This window comes from Octopus sinensis, linkage group LG5, assembly GCF_006345805.1.
Source record: "Octopus sinensis linkage group LG5, ASM634580v1, whole genome shotgun sequence".
Taxonomy (NCBI): Eukaryota; Metazoa; Mollusca; class Cephalopoda; order Octopoda; family Octopodidae; genus Octopus; species Octopus sinensis.
The window spans coordinates 125,802,778-125,824,459 of record NC_043001.1 but is presented as its reverse complement, the minus strand read 5'-3'; the positions used below and the strand labels follow the sequence as shown (position 1 = coordinate 125,824,459).

Here is a 21,682-nt window from a genome sequence, read left to right as displayed (position 1 = left end):
CGTGGACCACTCATTGAATATGGTAACCGCATTCGGAGAAAAGTTTTTTTAAAGGATTAGACTCGAGCAGAAAAAGGTTCAAATAGAATATCAAATGTATTATAATTTTGATACGACCGCCATATGTTTTTTATTTTATAGTCAATGGATGAGCTTTTAGGTGGATGTTCAGCCTACTAGAAATAACAGTTTAAATACTACTAAAATCACACCTACTGTTTTAAAAAGACAAACTGACCAGTAAAGTCCTAGATACACTATATGTGAAGAACCCCAGTTCCCCCCAAAATCTACGACAGGATGATCATGACGATGCTGATAAGTCACCCCAATCAGAACTGAACTTGGCTCAACATCAATTTATCCTCGTTCCATCTACCATCAACAAAGGATCATTTGCAGATGTCCCTTACTGTTTTGACAGCAACTGATGTGAACCTTCTCTAAATCTGTAATACAAAACTATTCATTTTAATATTTAAGTGTAAGCTTTATAATTTTATGTAAGAAACTTTTGTTAAATTATATTCTAGACACTAGTATAATAATAAAGAAGTTCAGGGATTTGTCTAAAACCCTCAGATTCCTAATTTATTTTGAGTTGTAATAAAACACATTACACAGAATATTTGATATAAGGTCAGACAAGTACTTGGGAACCAATGCAACAAAGTTTGCTGAGCTATTCTTTTCAACCCAGACTAACTACTATGAATTATACTCAAAACTCTATAAATTAAATAATTTATATAACTACCATTTACTGTATATTCTCTAATAATCTTATCCAAATTGATTTATTTTATATATATAAAAAATGGTTGCGTTGGAGTCAAATCTTTATCTAAATAAAATAATTTTTAGACACATTCAATATTAATTCAGTAGTAATTGAAACATTATATTACAACCCCTAATTAATAAACTAAATTAATTTAAAAACTATAATGTAATAAAATTCATTAATTAATTAATTAAATAAACATCTAAATAAATCTATTTCGAAATATATAATAAATATATTTTGATTAATTAAAAAATTTATTACAAACTATAAACTTAACTGTCATATATAATAAATATATATTATATATCATTTTAATACTCAAAACAAATGCTAAATAATAATAAATAAACTTATTATATGGGTAAAGTAATTTATATTTAGATCAAATACTTTGTTCTTTAATTGAATAAATAAAGTACATATTATCATAATAAATAAATATTACATAAAGAAAAAATTATTATACTACACATTCAAAATTATTTATTTAACATTACTAAAACTATTACGAAAAAAGATATATATACTTAAAACTATAAATTTTAGTAGACATATAATAATCATAGTAATAACAATATCGACCACAAAAAAATGAAATAACTATCTTTTAATCTATATTCATCAAATAAATTATATATTTAGTAATAAAATAAACATCTAAATATAATCTAACTGTAAGTATTTAAAGAACCTTTACTAACTCTTATTGACTAATACTCAAACCACCTACAGAAGTGCAAACATAACACTACTATCATTAACTAATTAATTTATTTATTTAATAATATTAAATTAGACTTATTAAATTATGTAATATACAATATAAATCACATACTAAATTTTAGAATTAATACTAATACAAAATATAACTACAAATTAGAAACAAAATAGGGTTTAAATATAGTCGCTATTTATTTTAAAATTTATTATATAAGTAAAGTAATTTGTGTCTACATTTAATTTTACGTTTGTCCAATGTATTCACTAATTTATTATGATTAATAAATAATATTTCATTAAATTCACTAGAACATAAATAACAATAATTGCTACCTATACTATATGATTTCGCCTTACAAATTATCTTCCACTTAAGATTATACTTAATTTGTTGGGATTTTAGTCCCCATATGTATTTGCTAAACCTTGTAGAATACATAAAATTCCTATTTTTAAAGGAATGCATATGCTGTGCTACTCTTAATTTAATTTTAGAGGAAGGGGACCCTATATAAATGGCATTTAAGTTATTATTATTCCAATTATTCTCATTAAATAATGTAACTATACATTTATATACATCGTTTAAATAACCTTTATCATTAAATTTACACTTAGTTTTATCTCTACATGTACAATCTAAGAGTGCCTTATCTTTATTATTATTGGTATGATTATAAAATTTCGTTTTATAGAAATTATTCAACTTAAATTTGTTAAAAGAAGAAATAATGTTACCTACATTATTAGTAGTAGAATGACCAACTCCAAAATTATTACAAGAGAAATTTTTTTATATTTATGATTATCATGAATGAATTGTTCAATATTTAAAATCTCTTTAATAATGTTAGTTTTAACTTGAGCCCCATAAGGAACAATTAACCAAATTTTATTCTTATTATTTATATTTCTATTATTATTATTATTATATTATTATTATTACCATTATTATATTTCTTTTTAATATTATTAAAATTAAAATTATAATTTATTGAATTAAAATTAAATTTCATCTTATTTCTATTTTTTAAAATTATTATAAGTACTACTATTATTACTATTACTACTACAACTACCACTAATATTACTATTATAATTATTATATTTATTATTAATATTTTTATTTTTAATAAAGAATTTAATAATCCGAAGTGTACTGTATAATATATCCATTATGGCTGATCTTACCAATTGGTTTCATGCTAGAGATTCAATGGAGTGTAAGGTAATAATCAAATGATGTAACCTTGCACTCATCAGAGGTAGCTGATATAGAATGAAATTGCCATACTGGCTGTAATGGATATATAATACTGTATGTTTTGGATAATATACCCACTCTATTGAAAAATATATAAGTGCATTTTTCCTGACTTACGGACTCTTAGACAACTTACACACACACACATATTCACTGAGGGATACTGCTTTCTACACATACAAGTACAGCCGCCTTTTCAAGTATGTTTCTGTTTCAGTTGCTCATACAATCAAGTATATTAGATACATATAAAAAGTTAATTATGAAGAGACATCCAGTCTCTGGATTCACAGACGTTACATAATAATAGATTATCCTCTCATTTAACCATCTGTATAGACTCCCTTCAGCATGTCCCACAATTAGATTAAAACCTGTACCGTGCATTGTGGTTAATCATGTTTGTATTTGTGTCTCAAAAACAAACTCACGTTTTTACATATATATATATATATATATATATATATATAGTGGTATGGGCAACTGGTGCAAATTGCATAAGAATTCCAATGGAAGTTCTGTTTGGGTTAAAATTTTCTTCATATTTTTTTTCTTTAACAGAACAAGCTTTACTTTTCCACAACACCCTAAAATAGCAAAATTCTATCTTACATTTTGATAAATGTATCAAAATATTTTTCCTGAGTCTTCTAACCTTCATTTTGGTCAATAGACATATGTATGTATATATATGTGTTGATATAAAATGAGTGTGCTTCTGAAAATTCTGTTTGCTGCCCTTGACAAAATGGCAAGAACTCCATAAATTTCCAGTGGTTTTTAAGAACGCCTGTTTGATTTTGTGCCAGTTTTGTTGTTGACTGTGCTTAAAATTTTTAGAATGAAATACTGAAGTTGTGGAGCCAAAATTTCAGCTTGTTTTGGTATTGGAAAACCAAATTGTAAACTTGTGTTTCTCTCTGGATCAACAAATAGAAAGATATCTCACAAATTTTGATGCAGAGAGTAACAGTTGGTTTATTTTAATCCAAGAAAAATACACTGTTGAAGTGTGTGCTGCATAGTTTTTTGACTTCCTCTGTAAATAAGAAACAAGAGAAATTAAAAATCGAAAAATACATTTTCACCATTTCAAAACATCAATATTTTTAAATAATAATTTTTTACTCAATAGATACATGTACGTAGAAAAGAAAAATCAGACCCCCTGTTGAAGAACTCATCTCAGCTATGCCCAGCAGATAAGATGGACAAAAGCACTGCTGCAAGAACAGTTAGTGATATTCATTGCACCAGCCACTCTATTACAAAGGAATTCTTCCTCAAGTGTAAAATGCTCTCTTTTTTTATTTGGTAGCACGAAAAGGTATCTGTCAATGATTGGTATTTACTCAACTTTTGCTCCTCTGCATTGCAGGTGAGAGTTATCAGGATGAAGCAACCAGATTGGCACTAGAGAACATGAGGTGTTCCAGATGAGTGACTTGCCACCAATGAATAGGAAAGAATGCTACCCTCCCCCAAACAACTAACTTCAGTTTAAGCCACCTGGTTCCAGTTGTGCTGGAGGGTTCCAGCAGTATTGATGCCTCTTTTAATGATATCATAGTGTGCAGTGTGTTGAGAAAAATGCCCAGCACTGTGATGATACAGGAAAGATGACTTTTTTGTTTTCAAAAACGTTTACCACTCCCTCACTCCTTTCTATTGTGCTCTCTTTTATCACTCTTGTTCTTATCATTAGTTCATTTTCTTTTTTTACTCTTCTCAACTCTTTAACCCTTTTGTTACCAACCCGGCTGAAACCGGCTCTGTTGTACAAATGTCTTGTTTCCATAAGTTTTAAATTAAAATCTTCCACCAAACCTTAGTCACAATTTATGTTCCTAATACAGTTGAATGGTAACTAAGTTATTTTACTAAATTCTTTGTTATATTTAAAGTAATTGAAAGAAACATAGAACATCTCAAAATAAATACAGTAACGAAAGGGTTAACCTTGGTTGTACTGAGACAATGCAGAGAAGAGAAGACTCACATTAGTCATACAAGAGATGATGCAACAGCATGCACTGGTGAATTAATGAATGAAAAGAGACAAACATAAAGTAGAGAGGACATGAGAACCTCTGAATGCCAGTGCTATAATAAACTCCACCTATACATCCTGAAAAGTGGTTGGTAAGCAAATGGAGAAAATGTCAGCTAAAAAGGATGCTTTAGTCTTGTCAGGGACAAAACAATCCATCTATTCACAACATGTACCTAGTATCTATATTTTAAGAGATGAGGAATTATGTATATTATTTACATTCGACGGATATTTGTCCTCATCTTGTTTGTTGTTAACACAACATTTCGGCTAATATACCCCCCCACCTCCAGCCTTCTTCGTGTTAACAACAAACAAGATGAGGACAAATATCCGTTGAATGTAAAAAATGTACCTAGTATATTCTGCAAAATGGTCAAAGATAGAAGTGCATCCAGGAATAGAAACCATGTCAAAAATGGAAAGTACAAGTGAGAAATGGTCCTTAATCCATCTAGGAGGACAGTAACTTGGATTATAATAAATCCAACTCATGCTAACATAGAACTGAGAATATAAAATGATGATAAAAATAAAGTTATTACTCCTGTTATGGCTTGGAGAACAATAACAGGAGGGACTAAAATAAGTTTTGAGGAACACCTACCTTCACACTAAGTACATCACTGAGCTTATTGCCAACTGTAACTTACTGATGGTACACCTACATGGCTTGCACTGCTCTCACCAACCATTCATCTATATCTAGTTTTTATGGAGACTACTAGGCTACAGAGAGTGGTACATGTCAAAGGCCTTTTCAACACCAACAAATGCTATGTAGAGAGACTTCCTCTTAGTTGCAAACTTCTCTTGCAATTGTTTCACTAAGAAGAGAGCATCAGTAATAACTTGACAAAGCACAAATCAGAACTGCATCTCATCTAAGCTGATTCTGGTCTTAATCAGCTGTGCCAAGATTCTTTCTCTTATTTTTCTAACTGGGTCCAACAGTTTGATACCTTTGTAGTTACTTCCCTCTGGAGCATCTCCTTTCTATTTGTAGCAGTTGATTCTGCTACCCACTAATAGGGGTATGATAGCTCCCTGTATTGAGATAACTATGTGATTCTCTCAAGTCTCACTTCATCAGGTAATTTCAACAGCTCAACAATTATCCCTGCCAGCCTGGCAAATTTGTCTGCTTAGTGGTCATTTCAATAGTTGTCAGGTCCACTTGGATTAGTCCTGCTTTCTACTACACATTTCCTACTTTCAATGACCTCTTGTAATATTTCCAAGCCTCTTTTCACCCCTCAGCATCAGTAAATTTGACATTGACATTTTGAACACACTTTTCTCCAACATTTTAATTTACATGACACGCTACTATCTATCATTGTGATTAACTTTCCATCTTCACTATGTTATAGAAGTAATACCTAGCTGTCCAAGCTCATGCTCTCTAGTTGTAAAAGCCCTCTGTTTCCTCATCATCGTGCACAACATCTAGAACCTCTCTATGCTTAACTGAGAATGGTTTCAGTTTCTATACCTTCCTCCTCTAGACTATCGTTTGTCACTTTCATCATCTGACACAAGATCCCCTCCTCAAATGCCCCCAGCCCTCTCAAAATCCTTGTCTTGCAAGTTACTTGGTGACCCTTCCAGAGCTGGTGCTGCAATAAGCAATCAGTCCACACTGCAAAGTGGTTGGCATTTGGAAGGGCATCCAATGAAAAAAATCATGCCAAAACTAGCCTTGCCTATGCTAGTGCAATGTAAAAAGCACTGAGTCCACTCTGCAGAGTGGTTGGTGTTAGGAAGGACATTCAGCTGCAAAAACAGACAGAGTAACCTGGGGTAGTCTTTTACCTGGCCGGCTTCTGTCAACCGTCCTACCCATGCATGCATGGAAGATGGACGTTAAATGATGATGATGATGATATATATATGTATATATCACCATGATCGACCAGGCTATCAGATGTAGTTACACATCGCTGGTCACAATGCGTTCGCATTGTTTTAGCCTTCAAATGATGCCACCCCACTGGCTAAGCGAGCAGGCCAACAGAAGAAAGAGTGAGAGAAAGTTGTGGTGAAAGAGTACAGCAGGGATCACCACCCCCTGCTGGAGCCTCGTGGAGCTTTTAGGTGTTTTTGCTCAATAAACACTCACAACGCCCGGTCTAGGAATTGAAACCGCGATCCTACGACCGCGAGTCTGCTGCCCTAACCACTAGGCCATTGCGCCACCACATATATGTATATATATATATATCGATATGCAAGGGTACAACCCAGGGTTCCAAGTGTAGGAAGTTTGTAAGCCTCAAGCAGTCTGTAGCAGGTACAGAAAACAAAAAGTGGACTGTGTATGTTCAGGAACAATAAACATTTTATTGGCATTAAATAAACCAACCACTCTGCAGGGTGGACTCAGTGCTTTTTGAAGTTAGGAAATTCGATAAGCTTAAGATTTCTGTATAGCTCACTGTTAGCAACTAGAGTTGCTATGAATGCGACAATAAATGCAAATTAAGGGATTGGAACAAGCAAAATGCAGGCTGCATATGTTTCCTAGCTAGCAGATCCTCTGATGTAATAATTACCCAATGGTGGGTACTCAGCAGGTTGAGGATATCTTAATTAGCTTTAATTTTTCCATTCCCATGTCTTCCACACTGTTCGTGTTTGCAGGAGTTGTACAGAAATCTTAAGCTTATCGAATTTCCTAACTTCAAAAAGCACTGAGTCCACCCTGCAGAGTGGTTGGTTTATTTAATGTCAATAAACCTCGCCAAGTTAAATATTTAAACCACCTGATGAATGACTGTAACTCGAAAATTTAAAGAAATTAACAGCCATGAAATGATCGTAGTGTTATATTAATTATATTTTTTTAATAATTTTGTTATATATTTAAATAATATAAATTAAATAATCTTATGTATTGGCTTAAGTTTTTCATTGTATGATTTGCCTAATAGTGGTTTTATCTCTAATTTAATATAATATATATATATATATATATATATATCCAGTTATCAAACCCACAACTTAATCCTAAGTCCAACATTTTGAAATACTATTCCACATACACACTGTGCATGGTATAGTAGCTTGAGATGTGAGCTGAAATTCAATTCAAATAATATTCTTATTACTTCAAAAAAACAACAAAAAACAAGCCAAACTCATCAGAGAAAAATGAAAAAGAAAAAAAAAATTTATGTTTGAAAAGAAGAACTGTTGCAATAATGATGATGGTTAGGGTAAAACTTAAAATGAAAATAAATTTAAATAAAGTATTTCCACTTGCATTTCATTTCATGCATAAATTATCAATTTTCAGTTTTATGTTTTTATATTTAATTCTTCCTTCTGATTTCAATAAATGAAAATGCTACAGTTTTTTTTATTATCTGTTTTAAATTTAAAAAAGAAAAAGGCATTAATAACACAAACTTTGATCACAATTCATATTGTGGAATGGTGTTATACCCTTGGACAACATATAACTGTGTTTGCTTCAACTTGCTTGGCTGACAAACAAATTGCAATGCTATTTCATGGTTGAGTAGTTAACAGCAGAAAGAGCAGCCAGCTATAAAAATATACAACTGTTCAATTTTACAAATCTCTTCCCTTTTTCCTCTGCCCCCTGCTAGCCACTTCATCCCAAAACTATTCATGTTGACATGGAATAAAAAAAAAATGGATATACAATACAAAGAACCAGTTTTACAAGAGTGAATGACCAAACACACACAATATCTAGAACATACCATTGATTTCAATGAGATTGGCATTTTTCTGGTTAATAACCACATAGAATTCTCGATGGTCAGATTTTTTCCCTACAACCCAAGAGTCATTCAAAGTCTTCACAATGGTTTCTGCATCATCTTCGCACCTGTGAACAAAAACAGAGACACCAGAGAATTTATGCATTGGTTTTGTTGAATCCTGTTGGCAAAGAGTTAAAAACGAACCACAATTAAAGACTTTATGCATTAACATGAATTATGTATAATAAATTGCATTTTATTAATGATGTCAAAAATAGTTCACAGCTGAAGGCAGCATACTATAATGCTCTTTTACTAGAGTCCTCAAAAGGTTAATAGTTTTGTAATCTATAGCCACAGACAGTATTGTATAATAGCTACTACTGTCAGTACTGTGTAATAAGATAAAGGGTTAAGACCCTCTTTGGTCATCAATGATCATGGGATTGCACCTAGAAAGTTCCTCTCTGAGGCACAAGTCTGGGCAAGGTTGTTTATGAAAGACCAGTCTCCCATGCATGCCAATCTCCCCTCTCCAAACCACCAATATTCTTTTCTACTCAAGGCACAAGGCCTGAAATTTTTGGGGAGGGAGGCAGTCAATTACATCGACCACAGTATGCAAATGGTACTTAATTTATCAACCCCAAAAGGGTGAAAGGCAAAGTTGACTTTGGCGGAATTTGAACTCAGAACATAAAAGTCAGATGAAATACTGCTATGCATTTCACCTGGCATGCTAACGTTTCTGCCAGCTTACCACCTTCCACACCACCAATGTTATCCAAGGAAAAAGCAAAGACCGATGAGCTTGGCATCAGTGACATCGCAAATCATTTCTACAGGTGAGTGAGCAGGAGCAACGTGAAATAAAGTGCCTTGCTCAAGAACACAACATACAACACTGTCTGGGAACCGAATGTGCTACCTCATGATTATGAGCCCAACACTCTAACCATTGAGCCATGCGCCTTCTACTGTGAAATAATTCTGGCAGTAAATCCTGTTTCTGATAGTTTAGCCATTTTAACACATTTAAACTCATCTCTCCAGTTCATTATATTTTGTTCATTATATTAGATAACACTCATCTCCCCTATTCTGTTTCTTTATTACCCACAAGGGCTAAACATAGAGGGGACGAACAAGGACAGAAAAAGGGATTAAGTCGATTACATCGACCCCAGTGTGTAACTGGTACTTAATTTATCAACCCCGAAAGTATGAAAGGCAAAGTCGACCTCGGCGGAACTTGAACTCAGAACGTAACGGCAGACGAAATACGGCTACGCATTTCGCCTGGCGTGCTAATGTTTCTGCCAGCTCGCCACCTATTCAATCTCCCCTATTCATTGTACCATGCTGTCTGTGTAGGTATGTCATCAGACATGCTTGACCCTCCTGTTTCTCTGAAACTCACCCACCCTCCATGTCATCTGTAAAATTTAACTGGTCCATGCCACCTGTAAAAAGAGGGATGGCACAGTAACTACATGTATTCACTCACCCCACACTATCCTGTACTCAATACACCCAATCATTACCCTTTCTATATTATATGGAAATTGTACAAAGCATCATCTAAGTGTATGACTGTATGCACCACATAACTGTGTGTATGTGAATGTTTAGAATAAGTGCAGTAAAAAAAAAATTGTTGAACTACAGATGGTGATATTTGTGGATATTTGTCAGTCAACAAATCATCTTGTAGCATTGTACTTTCGAAGATGAGTAGAAAGAAACCCCACCCCGCTTATCTGAAAAATAATTTATGGTTAGCAACAGGAAGAACATCTAGCAGCAAAGACAATGCCTTAATAACATACATTCATCTAACCCAGTGCTTCTCAACCAGGGTCCATACAAGAAAATAGTAAATTGGGGATCCACAGTAGTATTTTAAGGTGCCCTGAAAAAAATTTGCTTTAGATGTATGTATTGGTATGTATTGCAAGAAACAGGTTTCTTTTCTCTCGCAGTTTACACGGTTCAACCTCCACAAATTAATGTGTGGAAACATTAATAAATAACATTCTATAAAACTAGTTTTAAAACATTGAATGGCAATGTGGTCCAGCAGAATAAAATAGCAATCAAAGAGGTTCCATGGATAAAAAATGGTTGGGAAACCCTGATCTAATTGGTGAGTATTCTGGGAGAATCGGTGGAGAAAGATCAGAAAGCAATTATCTCTGTTGGCAACAAATGAGTTCTCATTACAAGAATAAAAATGGTTGAGAACTCCTGAAGCCCATGCTAGAATGAAAAAACATATGAAAGTACAAATATCTATATATATATAAAGCTGAGAATGTATGTATGAATCCCTAAAGAAATACCCAACTGATTTCATTCAAATTTTACACATGTATTACTTAGGGTCCATGGAGTGTCATAGGCCCCAAAAATTTTTCAACTTTTGCCTATGCAGCCCCAGAGCAATCTTTTACACTGGTTCAGTATTACGTGTCAAAAGTGAATATTGTTTCACTTTTATTCTTTCTAATGTGATAACACCAAGTCTAAAGTATATAAAAATACACATTTACCATTCAATTACCAGTTAATAATTATCACAGCAGTTGCAAGCTTGCTAAATATTAACCCTTAAATTAACATTTAAAACATGTGCTTAATATATAAACATTTTATGGAGATAATCTTTCTATAGTCAAATATAGTACAGGACATTTTATACCATGGTGAAGATGACAACATCACAGTTTGCATACGAGTGTGTATATGTCTATCAGTGTGTGTGTGTGTGTGTGTTTCCACGTTCAACGACGATGTCACATTTTGTACATGAGTGTGTTTGTGTTTCCGCATTGGGGACGTTATTCAACACATACATATACATATGTGACGTCTGATATGTTATGTGTGGGCTGCCATGGTCTTCCCCACCTTCCCTCCCAAGCCAATATATGTAGAGGAACACTTCTATCAACAAGGATATGTGTCCTGCACCTCATTAGCACCACCGTCCCAGACACATACCTGAAGCATAGAAAGTTGTTAAAAGAGAGAATTTGGAAGAGCATCTGGCCATTGGAGTTCTCGCCGAGGGTTAGCTGTTCGAGTGGCTTCATGAAGCACTCCTTTACCACCCCACTGCCTCCACATATACATACTAATCTAACTGTAGAACTATTGTACAATATTCCTAATTTAAAGAAAAAAACGTGTAGAGAGAAAAAGAATACTTACTTAGAGAAATCTGAACTGATGTCACTTAAGAGCTTGATTGTATCAGGGGGAATGTTTAAATTTGTTGATTTCTTATTGTCACCATGTACAGTCGTCTTCTGGGCCAGATTCATATGATTGAAGTACACATATTTGTACTGTGGTTCACTAAAACTGGAACAATTGCAAAACAAGCAAGGACATGCACATGTAGTATATAATAATAATTTATCATGCATCTATATAGATATATAAATTAAGCAAAATTTAGATTCAGATGAATATGGTACTTAAGTTAAAGGCACCAGAATTTTGTATGGTATTATCCATATAAATCAAATGGGGTGATTATAATCAAAATAAGCAACAAGGATATGCAAGGTAGAGTGTTTAATAAAATGAAGTAGCATGAAACAATTGTACTACTCTACCTTGGATATCCTTGTTGCTTACTTTGATTTTATATATATATATATATATATATATATAAGAATTTATTTAGAAATTCAAAGGTGACATAAGAAGAGCATTGTGTTTCTGCCACATTGTAGTTCATTTAATTACAAATTTTCATTAGTAGTAGTATGCAAATAAGGCAGACCAATTCAGTTCTATTAAAGGTTGTATATGCTGTAAATAGATATGAGCACTAATTCTTTCTGTGGATGGGAAAATGAATATGGATGGAAGCACTCCGTCGGTTACGACGATGAGGGTTCCGGTTGATCCGAATCAACGGAACAGCCTGCTCGTGAAATTAACGTGTAAGTGGCTGAGCACTCCACAGACACGTGCACCCTTAACGTAGTTCTCAGGGATATTCAGCGTGACACAGAGAGTGACAAGGCCGGCCCCTTGAAATACAGGTACAACAGAAACAGGAAGTAAGAGTGAGAGAAAAAGTAAGAGTGAGAGAAAGTTGTGGTGAAAGAGTACAGCAGGGATCACCACCATCTCCTGCCGGAGCCTCGTGGAACTTTTAGGTGTTTTCGCTCAATAAACACTCACAACGCCCGGTCTGGGAATCGAAACCGTGATCCTATGACCGCGAGTCCGCTGCCCTAACCACTGGGCCATTGCGCCTCCACAGGAAAATGAATAAACAGTTTGATGAAGCGTTAACAAATACTGAAACTAACAATCAGGTTGGTCTTCTTTTTCTAGTCACAGAGGGAAAAAAAACCACTATTTATTCATGGTGTGTACTTTTCACAGTGAGATTAAAAAGAATGTTTACTAAAAAACACATGCTCATAAGCCTTTATAATCTAGTGATTCTATCAATTATTACTTTATGTATATTTGGAGGCGCAATGGCCCAGTGGTTAGGGCAGCGGACTCGAGGTCATAGGATCGCGGTTTCGATTCCCAGACCGGGCGTTGTGAGTGTTTATTGAGCGAAAACACCTAAAGCTCCACGAGTCTCCGGCAGGGGATGGTGGTGATCCCTGCTGTACTCTTTCACCACAACTTTCTCTCACTCTTACTTCCTGTTTCTGTTGTACCTGTATTTCAAAGGGCCGGCCTTGTCACTCTCTGTGTCATGCTGAATATCCCTGAGAACTACGTTAAGGGTACACGTGTCTGTGGAGTGCTCAGCCACTTACACGTTAATTTCACGAGCAGGCTGTTCCGTTGATTCGGATCAACCGGAACCCTCGTCGTCGTAACCGACGGAGTGCTTCCACTTTATGTATATATATAGATTCAAGTAGTTAAAGTAGTGAGGAAAGACAAACAATTAGGCAAGCATGACAAGGACATTCGATTTCATTTAATTCAATCTAAATTTAGCTACATAACAAATGGTCAAAAATGCATTTCTATTAGTTTGAATCATCCTGAAGAAAACTCCTCATATCCACCCCGCCTCTCTCTATGCTAGGGGTGTAACCAGTCCACTTGTGCGTGCCTTTACTTCATTAGACACTAAACTCTGCTTGTGAAGACCAGCTGAGGCAAGTGAAATCGAAGTCGAAATCAAATTCGGTGACTGGCATCCGTTGCTAGTGGAGCGCTAAGCGTACCATACGAGTGAAATCGTTGCCAGAGCAACAAGCTGGCCTTCGTGCCAATGGCGCATTAAGCACACCATTCAAGCGCGATTGTTACTGCGTCGCCTTACTAGCACTTGTGCTGGTGGCATGTGAAATATTCGAGTGAGGTTGTCGCCAGTACCGTTGGACTAGCTCCTGTGCAGGTGGCATGTAAAAATCACCATTTGGGCTTGGCCGTTGCCAGTACCACCAAACTGGCCCTCGTGCAAGTGGCATGTAAAAGCACCCACTACACTCTCGGAGTGGTTGGCGTTAGGAAGGGCATCCAGCTGTAGAAACTCGGCCAGAGCAGATTGGAGTCTGGTTCGCCAGACCTCAGTCAAATCGTTCAACCCATGCTAGCATGGAAGGTGGACGTTAAATGATGATGATGATGATGATATATATATATATAATATATATATATATATATATATATATATATATAATCTAATAAGCAAAGATTAAAAAATGAGCTACTATAAGTTTCATATTCAAATAGGGCAATGATTGAATGAGGTTGTAAAGTGTGCCATTTACTATGCTGTATCTTTCAGGCTCAAAAATTACAGGATAGTACGTGGCAAGCTATAAAAGCTCATTTGATCATTGTACTATCTGAGCATGAAACTTATAGTAATTCATTTAAAAATTTTTGCAGGATGGAATAATTTTTTTGTTGATTCTCCCAATAGCAGTTCAATATACTATAGATAAATATAGATCATTAGCTCCTACACGCATTTTTTTTTCTCTCCTTGTTTTTTTCCGTGTATCTTTCTGTTGAAGAGCGTAGGCTCGAAATGTAAAAGACTTTTTCTATTTCTATTCCTGAGTGCTATACTAATACATTTGTTTGTTTGTACTCCACCTGCCTTCGTCTTTTGTTTATTTTCGTAAACCTTCTCATTTATATATATATATATATATATATAGAGAGAGAGAGAGAGAGAGAGAGAGAAAAATAATGTAAATGTGTGTGTGTGTCTATATATATAGGGGGGGGGGAGAATTCACAAAAAAACAACAAAAAACGAAGACAGGTGGTGTAGACAACAAACAGACGTATTAGTATAACACTTGGGAAGTGAAAGTCTTTAACATTTCGCGCCTATGCTCTTTCACAGAAAGAAACAAGGAGAGAAAATAAAGAACGTGTAGTGGCTAGCGATCTATCATGGCGAATATATATATATATATATATATATATATATGGGGAGTGATTGTGTTAACATATTTGTGCGGTGATGATTAAAAATCTCATTAGAAAAAATTATGTGGTAAGGAAAAAATGATTTCACTTCATATGTAATGTTATAAAAATTGATCAATGTTGCATTTTCTTTACTGTACTTAATAATAATTTAATTATTTGAGTAATTTCTAACATCTTTTTTCCTCATTATCACCAACATCATTTCATATTCATGTGTTGGACAGGTTGTCATGCTCCATGCTCTCTTGTACACACAAAATAAACCCGTTGACTTTAGTTTTGTTCATCTGTTATTGTATCAGTACTAGAGAGTTGCCCCTATGTGGAAAAGATCAAAGAGCCTCCCCTAACCTGCATCAGTTCATTTTAAGAATTACTGCCCATACAGACCGGAGCCTGGTGCAGCCTTCTGGCTTCCCAGATCCCCGGTCAAACCGTCCAACCCATGCTAGCATGGAGAACGGACGTTAAACAATGATGATGATGATGATGACAGACATGTAACTATTGATGTGATCTGTGGATACCATGTCTTGAGTGTAAGTTTTATGATTAATTGAAAATTGTAACAAGGACAAGAATTAAATCTAGGTTTAAACAGTTAACTTAATACAATGAGGCAGAAATGGTTTATAATCAATGTTCTAGGTTTGTTGGTTGCCATTGTTAAGTTTTTCTGAAATAATATTATAAAATAAGGAAGATATGATGATTAATAAAGCAAAACTCATTAGTGATAATAATCTGCAACTTATATAACAATGAATGAGAAATATATAAATAAATGGGTGGAAAAAGAGTGGGTGTGTATTTATCAAATTATTACTTATTCAGAAATATGATAGGCTTAAAATAATATAAAAGTTCTAAAACAGTGTTTTCCAATCTATTTTCCCCCAGGCCATACTTTCCAGAAAAATGTATGCCCACTAATGGTTGGGGAAAAAAACAAATAAACTTGATTTTAAATATTTTATCACAATTATTTAATACAAAAGAATTTACTTGTAACTCTTTTATTAATTACTAAGTACAAAAAAAAAAGTACATTATTGACTATGAAAAAAAAAAAGATTTTCACAATTCCATGTCCCACTGCAAAAATAAAAACTTTAAAAAATTTGGATCCCACACCCCACATTGGAAATTATTGTTCTAAAGATTAAATGTCAGCAAGATGAGATTGATTCAGAATGTTTATTAAGGATGGACAATGGAATTTAACCCTTTCATTACTGTATTTATTTTGAAATGCTCTTTGTTTCTTTCAATTACTTTAAATATAACAAAGAATTTAGTAAAATAACTTAGTTATCATTAAGCTAGTGCTAGGAACATAAATTATGACTAAGGTTTGGTGGAAGATTCTAATTCAAAACTTATGAAAACAAGACATTTGTACTACAGAGCCGGTTTCAGCTGGGTTGGTGACAAAAGGGTTAATATAATTTAGAAGTGCAAAGGTGACAGGGTGCTGCTTCTTTGACTGTGAAGAATTTTGCAAAAGAATTCTCCACTACAATATTACTTGTAATTAACTTTCTAATGCTGCATTAAATATGTTAACACTAACTTAATGAGTGTTTATTTAAATGTTTTACCTTAATGACTTTTTTGAATACTGTTCAGCAATATCGGAAGCAAGTGTTGTTAAAGTTTGTCCCAGGAATGCATCAATTTTCTTACACGTCTGAAAGGTCAGTGGTGTGTTGACTGCATAAAATAATAATTGTTATACAATGTTTATTTTTATGCCAAATTAGAATGATTAAAAATGCACAATCTATAAGCATGTCTTTTTATAAAATACTCAATATTTAAACAGGTACATGCTATACACCTACAAATACACAGACTGATATTCTTCCCTTTAAGAATTTCCATTTTTCTGCTAGAGTGAGATAAAATCTCAATGAGACAGAGATTTTGATGCCGTGTACCAATTGACCACATTATCATTGTTCAAACCATACAATAGCCATTATGCTGAGTCTTCTCCAAAGGAAAGTGAAATATATGTCCATCAGCCACAGTCCTTTTGACTGACAACAGATTCTACTTCTATTTTATGATTGAATGATTAACCTCAAGCAAGTCTAAAAGTAAATCCCCCCCCCCGCCTTTTTTTAAAGAATATATAAATGTCCAAATTTTCAAAATATCTCTCTATATATAAACGGCAAAATGTCTGTGTGTGTGTCCTTTATACAAATCCATAGTTTTTCAGTTAGAGGGCTCGCACTTTCTGTGGTCATTCAAAACCGTACAAGGGTGGTCGTGCACATCTTTACATTTCCCCAGTCACCCCGCAAAGCCATTAAAAAATCAATAGAAGTGACATGTTTGTGAATTTTCTATCCAAAACCCAATCAAAATGCCTGAAACTTGATATGCCAATTGAATGCCAGCTAGCATTTGGACAGTACTCACATGTATGTGTGCACGCAGCTGTATATGCATGCACTAGCACTATGACCCGGCATTGCTGGGTCATAGTGCTAGTCTAGTAATAAAGTGTTTCAAAATCAAAAAAAGCTGGCCTTTTTTTCAAGACGTATGGAAAGAACATTCTCCTCCATGGAGCTGGAACTTGGACTATGAAGAAAGAGGTTCAAGATCACCTTTATAGTACATACACCTGGTTTCTCTTGAAGAAAACATCTCATTCAAATCATCTTTTCCACTGTTGCTCAATGCATAACAGACTATACTGGCCACTGCTTTCATGTTAATCAAGAAGCCACATTAGATGTTATATTTTAGAGACTTTATCACCATAATAGAGGATGAAGACCACTCATCTACATGGATATTGTTAGTAGAGACACAAAACATGCAACTGAGGACCTAAAGCTGAGTGGGATAGAGAATCCTGACATGGCATTATGGAACACATCTTATTTGCAGCAGCTCGAAGAATAGAAATATTCTATCCATTTCCCAAGGTGGATACAAAAGAAAGTAATCTATTAAAAATCCTTTCTGAGCTATTCCTCCATTTATCAAATTCCCACATATGCATAGTTTCTATTACAGGCACAAGGGCTGATTTAGTGGGGGAGGAGTAAATTGATTACATCAACCCCAGTGCACAATTGGTACTTATTTTATCAACCTTGAAAGAATGAAAGACAAAGTCAACCTTGGCAGAATTTGAACTCAGTATGTAAAGATGAATGAAATGACGCTAAGCATTTTGTCTTATGGCATGTAAAAAGCACCATCCGAGCGTGGCCGTTCGCCAGCTTCGTCTGGTCTCAGTGCCGGTGGCATATAAAAAGCACCATCCGATTCGTGGCCGTTCGCCAGACTCGTCTGGCACCTGTGTCGGTGGCACGTAAAAAGCACCCACTACACTCATGGAGTGGTTGGCGTTAGGAAGGGCATCCAGCTGTAGAAACACTGCCAGATCTGACTGGCCTGGTGCAGCCTTCGGGCTTCCCAGACCCCAGTTGAACCGTCCAAACCCATGCTAGCATGGAAAGCGGACGTTAAACGATGATGATGATGATGTGTTAACAATTCGTCCAGCTGATCACCTTACATGTGTATATTAATAAAGTAGATATCTTTACACATGGATGTACTTTATGGTTCAACAAGCTAACCAGGCAGTTGAAGTTATACATAATTTCAGCTGAGTAAACATAGTAAAAAAAAAAAAAAATTAAGAAAAACACTTTTTTTTAAATGGTTAAAAAGTTTAACAGGTGCATGTATTCCATTAAAAATTACATTTTGAAAAAATATACACGAATTGTACCACAAACAATTAAGTATGGTAGTCATCTTCTAAACACATTGCTCTAGTAGTATACCTAATTACTTGTGTAAGCACAGTAATCCACAAGTCAATAATGATATAAAATCAAATGCCAGCCTCAACTGGGCCTCGTGCCGGTGGCACATAAAAAGCACCATCCGTTCGTGGCCGTTTGCCAGCTCTGTCTGGCACCTGTGCGGGTGGCACGTAAAAAGCACCCACTACACTCACGGAGTGGTTGGCGTTAGGAAGGGCATCCAGCCGTAGAAACACTGCCAGATTTGACTGGGCCTGATGAAGCCTTCTGGCTTCACAGACCCCAGTAGAACCGTTCAACCCATGCTAGCATGGAAAACGGACACTAAACGATGATGATGAATGATGATGATTAACTGCAGTAACTAATAATAATATCTGATGAGTTCTAACTAATAAACCTGCATACTACTCAACATTTTCCCTATGATTTGTAAAATTTCTACATTGGTTATGCTAGAGTTGCAGATGAAGAAGTTGACAAGGAACTGGGCAAATCATCTGCAAGATTGGCAGCTTCTATCCTGCTTCTGACTGTGTGTTACATCTGTAGACAAAGACACCCAACTTTCAAATGATCTAGCCAGTTTATAGAAAGATACACAATAGAAACACTCTGATGAGAGTATTTTGTTAGCTTTCAGTACTGAATTTAATATTCAAACGTTGTATCATTTATCATTTGAATTATAAATAAATAGCTTACCATTAATAAACATGCAAATACTAGCGCTTAGTGCTCTATATACAAGCAAGTAGCATTCTTCATTTTCTTCTTCGGTATTCAGATAAACATGCGGTACCTTTCCCATATTGCTCTCATCTTTGATATCTGGTGGCCCCGTGATGAACCTGTAATGAAAAAAAAAACCCAGAAAAACAATCAGAAAATACTATGAAAATAGAGAGAAGACTTTAGTATGAAACAATTTTCACTGCAGTGGGCTTAACATAATTAGATTGTCAAAATAAACATCAACATAATAGAAACATTGCCAGATCAAACTGGGCCTGGTGCAGCCTTCTGGCTTCCCAGACCCCAGTTGAACCGTCCAACCCATGCTAGCATGGAAAGCGGACGCTAAACGATGATGATGATGATAATTAGAAAAGGGGTTTGGATGATTTGAATCCTACTCATAAGAAACCAAAATATAACTGTAATATGATGTACAGTTGTTAGCTCCAGGTCAGTTCTGATCAAATATGTGCCAGCCATGACTGGCTCATCTTTATTTATTCAGACAACATGGTCTAGTGGTTAGGATGTTCGGCTCACAATCACAATTTTTTCACGCTGAGAGTTGCTGAAGCATGGAACAAACTGCCGGCATCAGTTGTTAGTTGTCGGAGCACTGCATCCTTCAAAACTTCCATGCTTCCTGAGATTCGCCAACACTACACCTGATTTTCTCCCCTCCATACACACACAAGCATGTATCTGACTCATACACTGTTCACTTTCCAGACATTTGTACATTACTGCATATACTTTATACGCACTTTCTGACAAGTTGTGGTGCACCTGAGCACTGTATACAATAATTTCATTATTATTATTATTATTATTATATTATATTATTTCATAAGGTTGTGGATTCGCTTTCCAGACCAGGTTGGGAATTGGGTTCTTCAGCAAGGTGCTTCATCCCATGTTGCTTCAATTATTTTTCTTCTTAATACCTTTCACTTTATGCGGTGCATAAGATGCCAATAAGAGATTTCCATCTGGTTTGTTCTTTGGCAAAGGATTGCAGTTGTACCCAGGTGTAGCCACCTGCCAGATCTTCACTTTCTGTGGACCTTCTCTACATTGTTCTTGACCTCTTGTGTTTCTATCTCCCTTGAGTATCCACCGGAAGGCTTGCATGGTAAAAACGAGTTATCAGCTGAGTGCTAGTGCAGCCCTTTCCCCCTCTATACTTCGAACTGTCATATCCTCAATGTTCCTTTGGGTCAAAGGATGGGCTGTCTGAGAAAGTGTCTGTATCTGCATACAACTACACAGTCACCCAAAACAGTCTAACCCTATTTGTAAAGAAGGAATGTCATTTAAGTCAGATTTGGCTTCCTCAGTACTAATGGGTCAATTGAACATGTAGAAACTTTCTCACTGGTTCTTAAGTTGGCATTCCAGCCATGACCATCACATCTTTTTAGATGTATACAGAACTTGTATTAAGATGAGGAGCCAAGGGAGTTGTTATTTTTGTTGGCAACTTAGGGCAATGACAGCAGTGGCACTGTCACCACCTCCACCACTATCGTTCTAAATCCACTTTTCCTGCTGGCATGGGTTGGATGAGTGGTTGCTGCTCTGCCCTTATTAACTGTGATCACTTTACACAATGTGCAGGGCACATTTTTTGATGACACAGCACTAGGTAGGCAAGCATGTGTCCGACAAGACTAAAGGATCTGCTTGATTCTACACCCAACAAAGTATACTGGCACAAGCACCAGAGATGATAGGGCTGAAAATGAGACGAATAGCAAGGGGCTTCTCTCTTAGTGAAAAAAAAGGCAAACTGCATGTAACATACACTGAATAGAGACGACTAATAAAGATTGAAACAAAATGCGTCGAATATAATTGATTGAATGAGTCATGTAAATTTGCATGAAAGAGGTGGCATAAGTGAGAAGAGAAAGAGTGATTGGGTACGAAAAGCATTAGTTAAACTACATCAATGAGATAACTGCTCTTGCATGAATGACAAAACCATAATTTAATGTCTATTTTTCCATGCTTACATGGGTCAGATGAGATTTGTTGATGTATATTTTCTACAGCCAGAGGTTCTTCCTATTGTCAACCCTCACCTATTTTCAATCAAGGTAATATTTTCTGTATTCTTGACATGCTTTTATGAAATATTGC

The 21,682-nt window shown here is 35.2% G+C and overlaps 1 protein-coding gene across 1 annotated transcript in view; it reads right to left on the bottom strand.

The window, feature by feature from the left end:
* Positions 1 to 2,880: 2,880 nt before the first annotated feature.
* The window catches only part of LOC115212356 (vacuolar fusion protein CCZ1 homolog), a 41,263-nt gene continuing 22,461 nt past the window's right edge, over positions 2,881 to 21,682 (bottom strand). The window contains exons 8-12 of the mRNA XM_029781228.2: positions 19,508 to 19,653; positions 16,604 to 16,715; positions 11,772 to 11,924; positions 8,556 to 8,683; positions 2,881 to 3,810 (exon numbers count right to left, since the gene is read on the bottom strand). Of these exons, the coding sequence (XP_029637088.1) occupies positions 3,755 to 3,810; positions 8,556 to 8,683; positions 11,772 to 11,924; positions 16,604 to 16,715; positions 19,508 to 19,653 (595 nt within the window). The 3' untranslated portion in view covers positions 2,881 to 3,754. The remainder of the gene's footprint in view (positions 3,811 to 8,555; positions 8,684 to 11,771; positions 11,925 to 16,603; positions 16,716 to 19,507; positions 19,654 to 21,682) is intronic.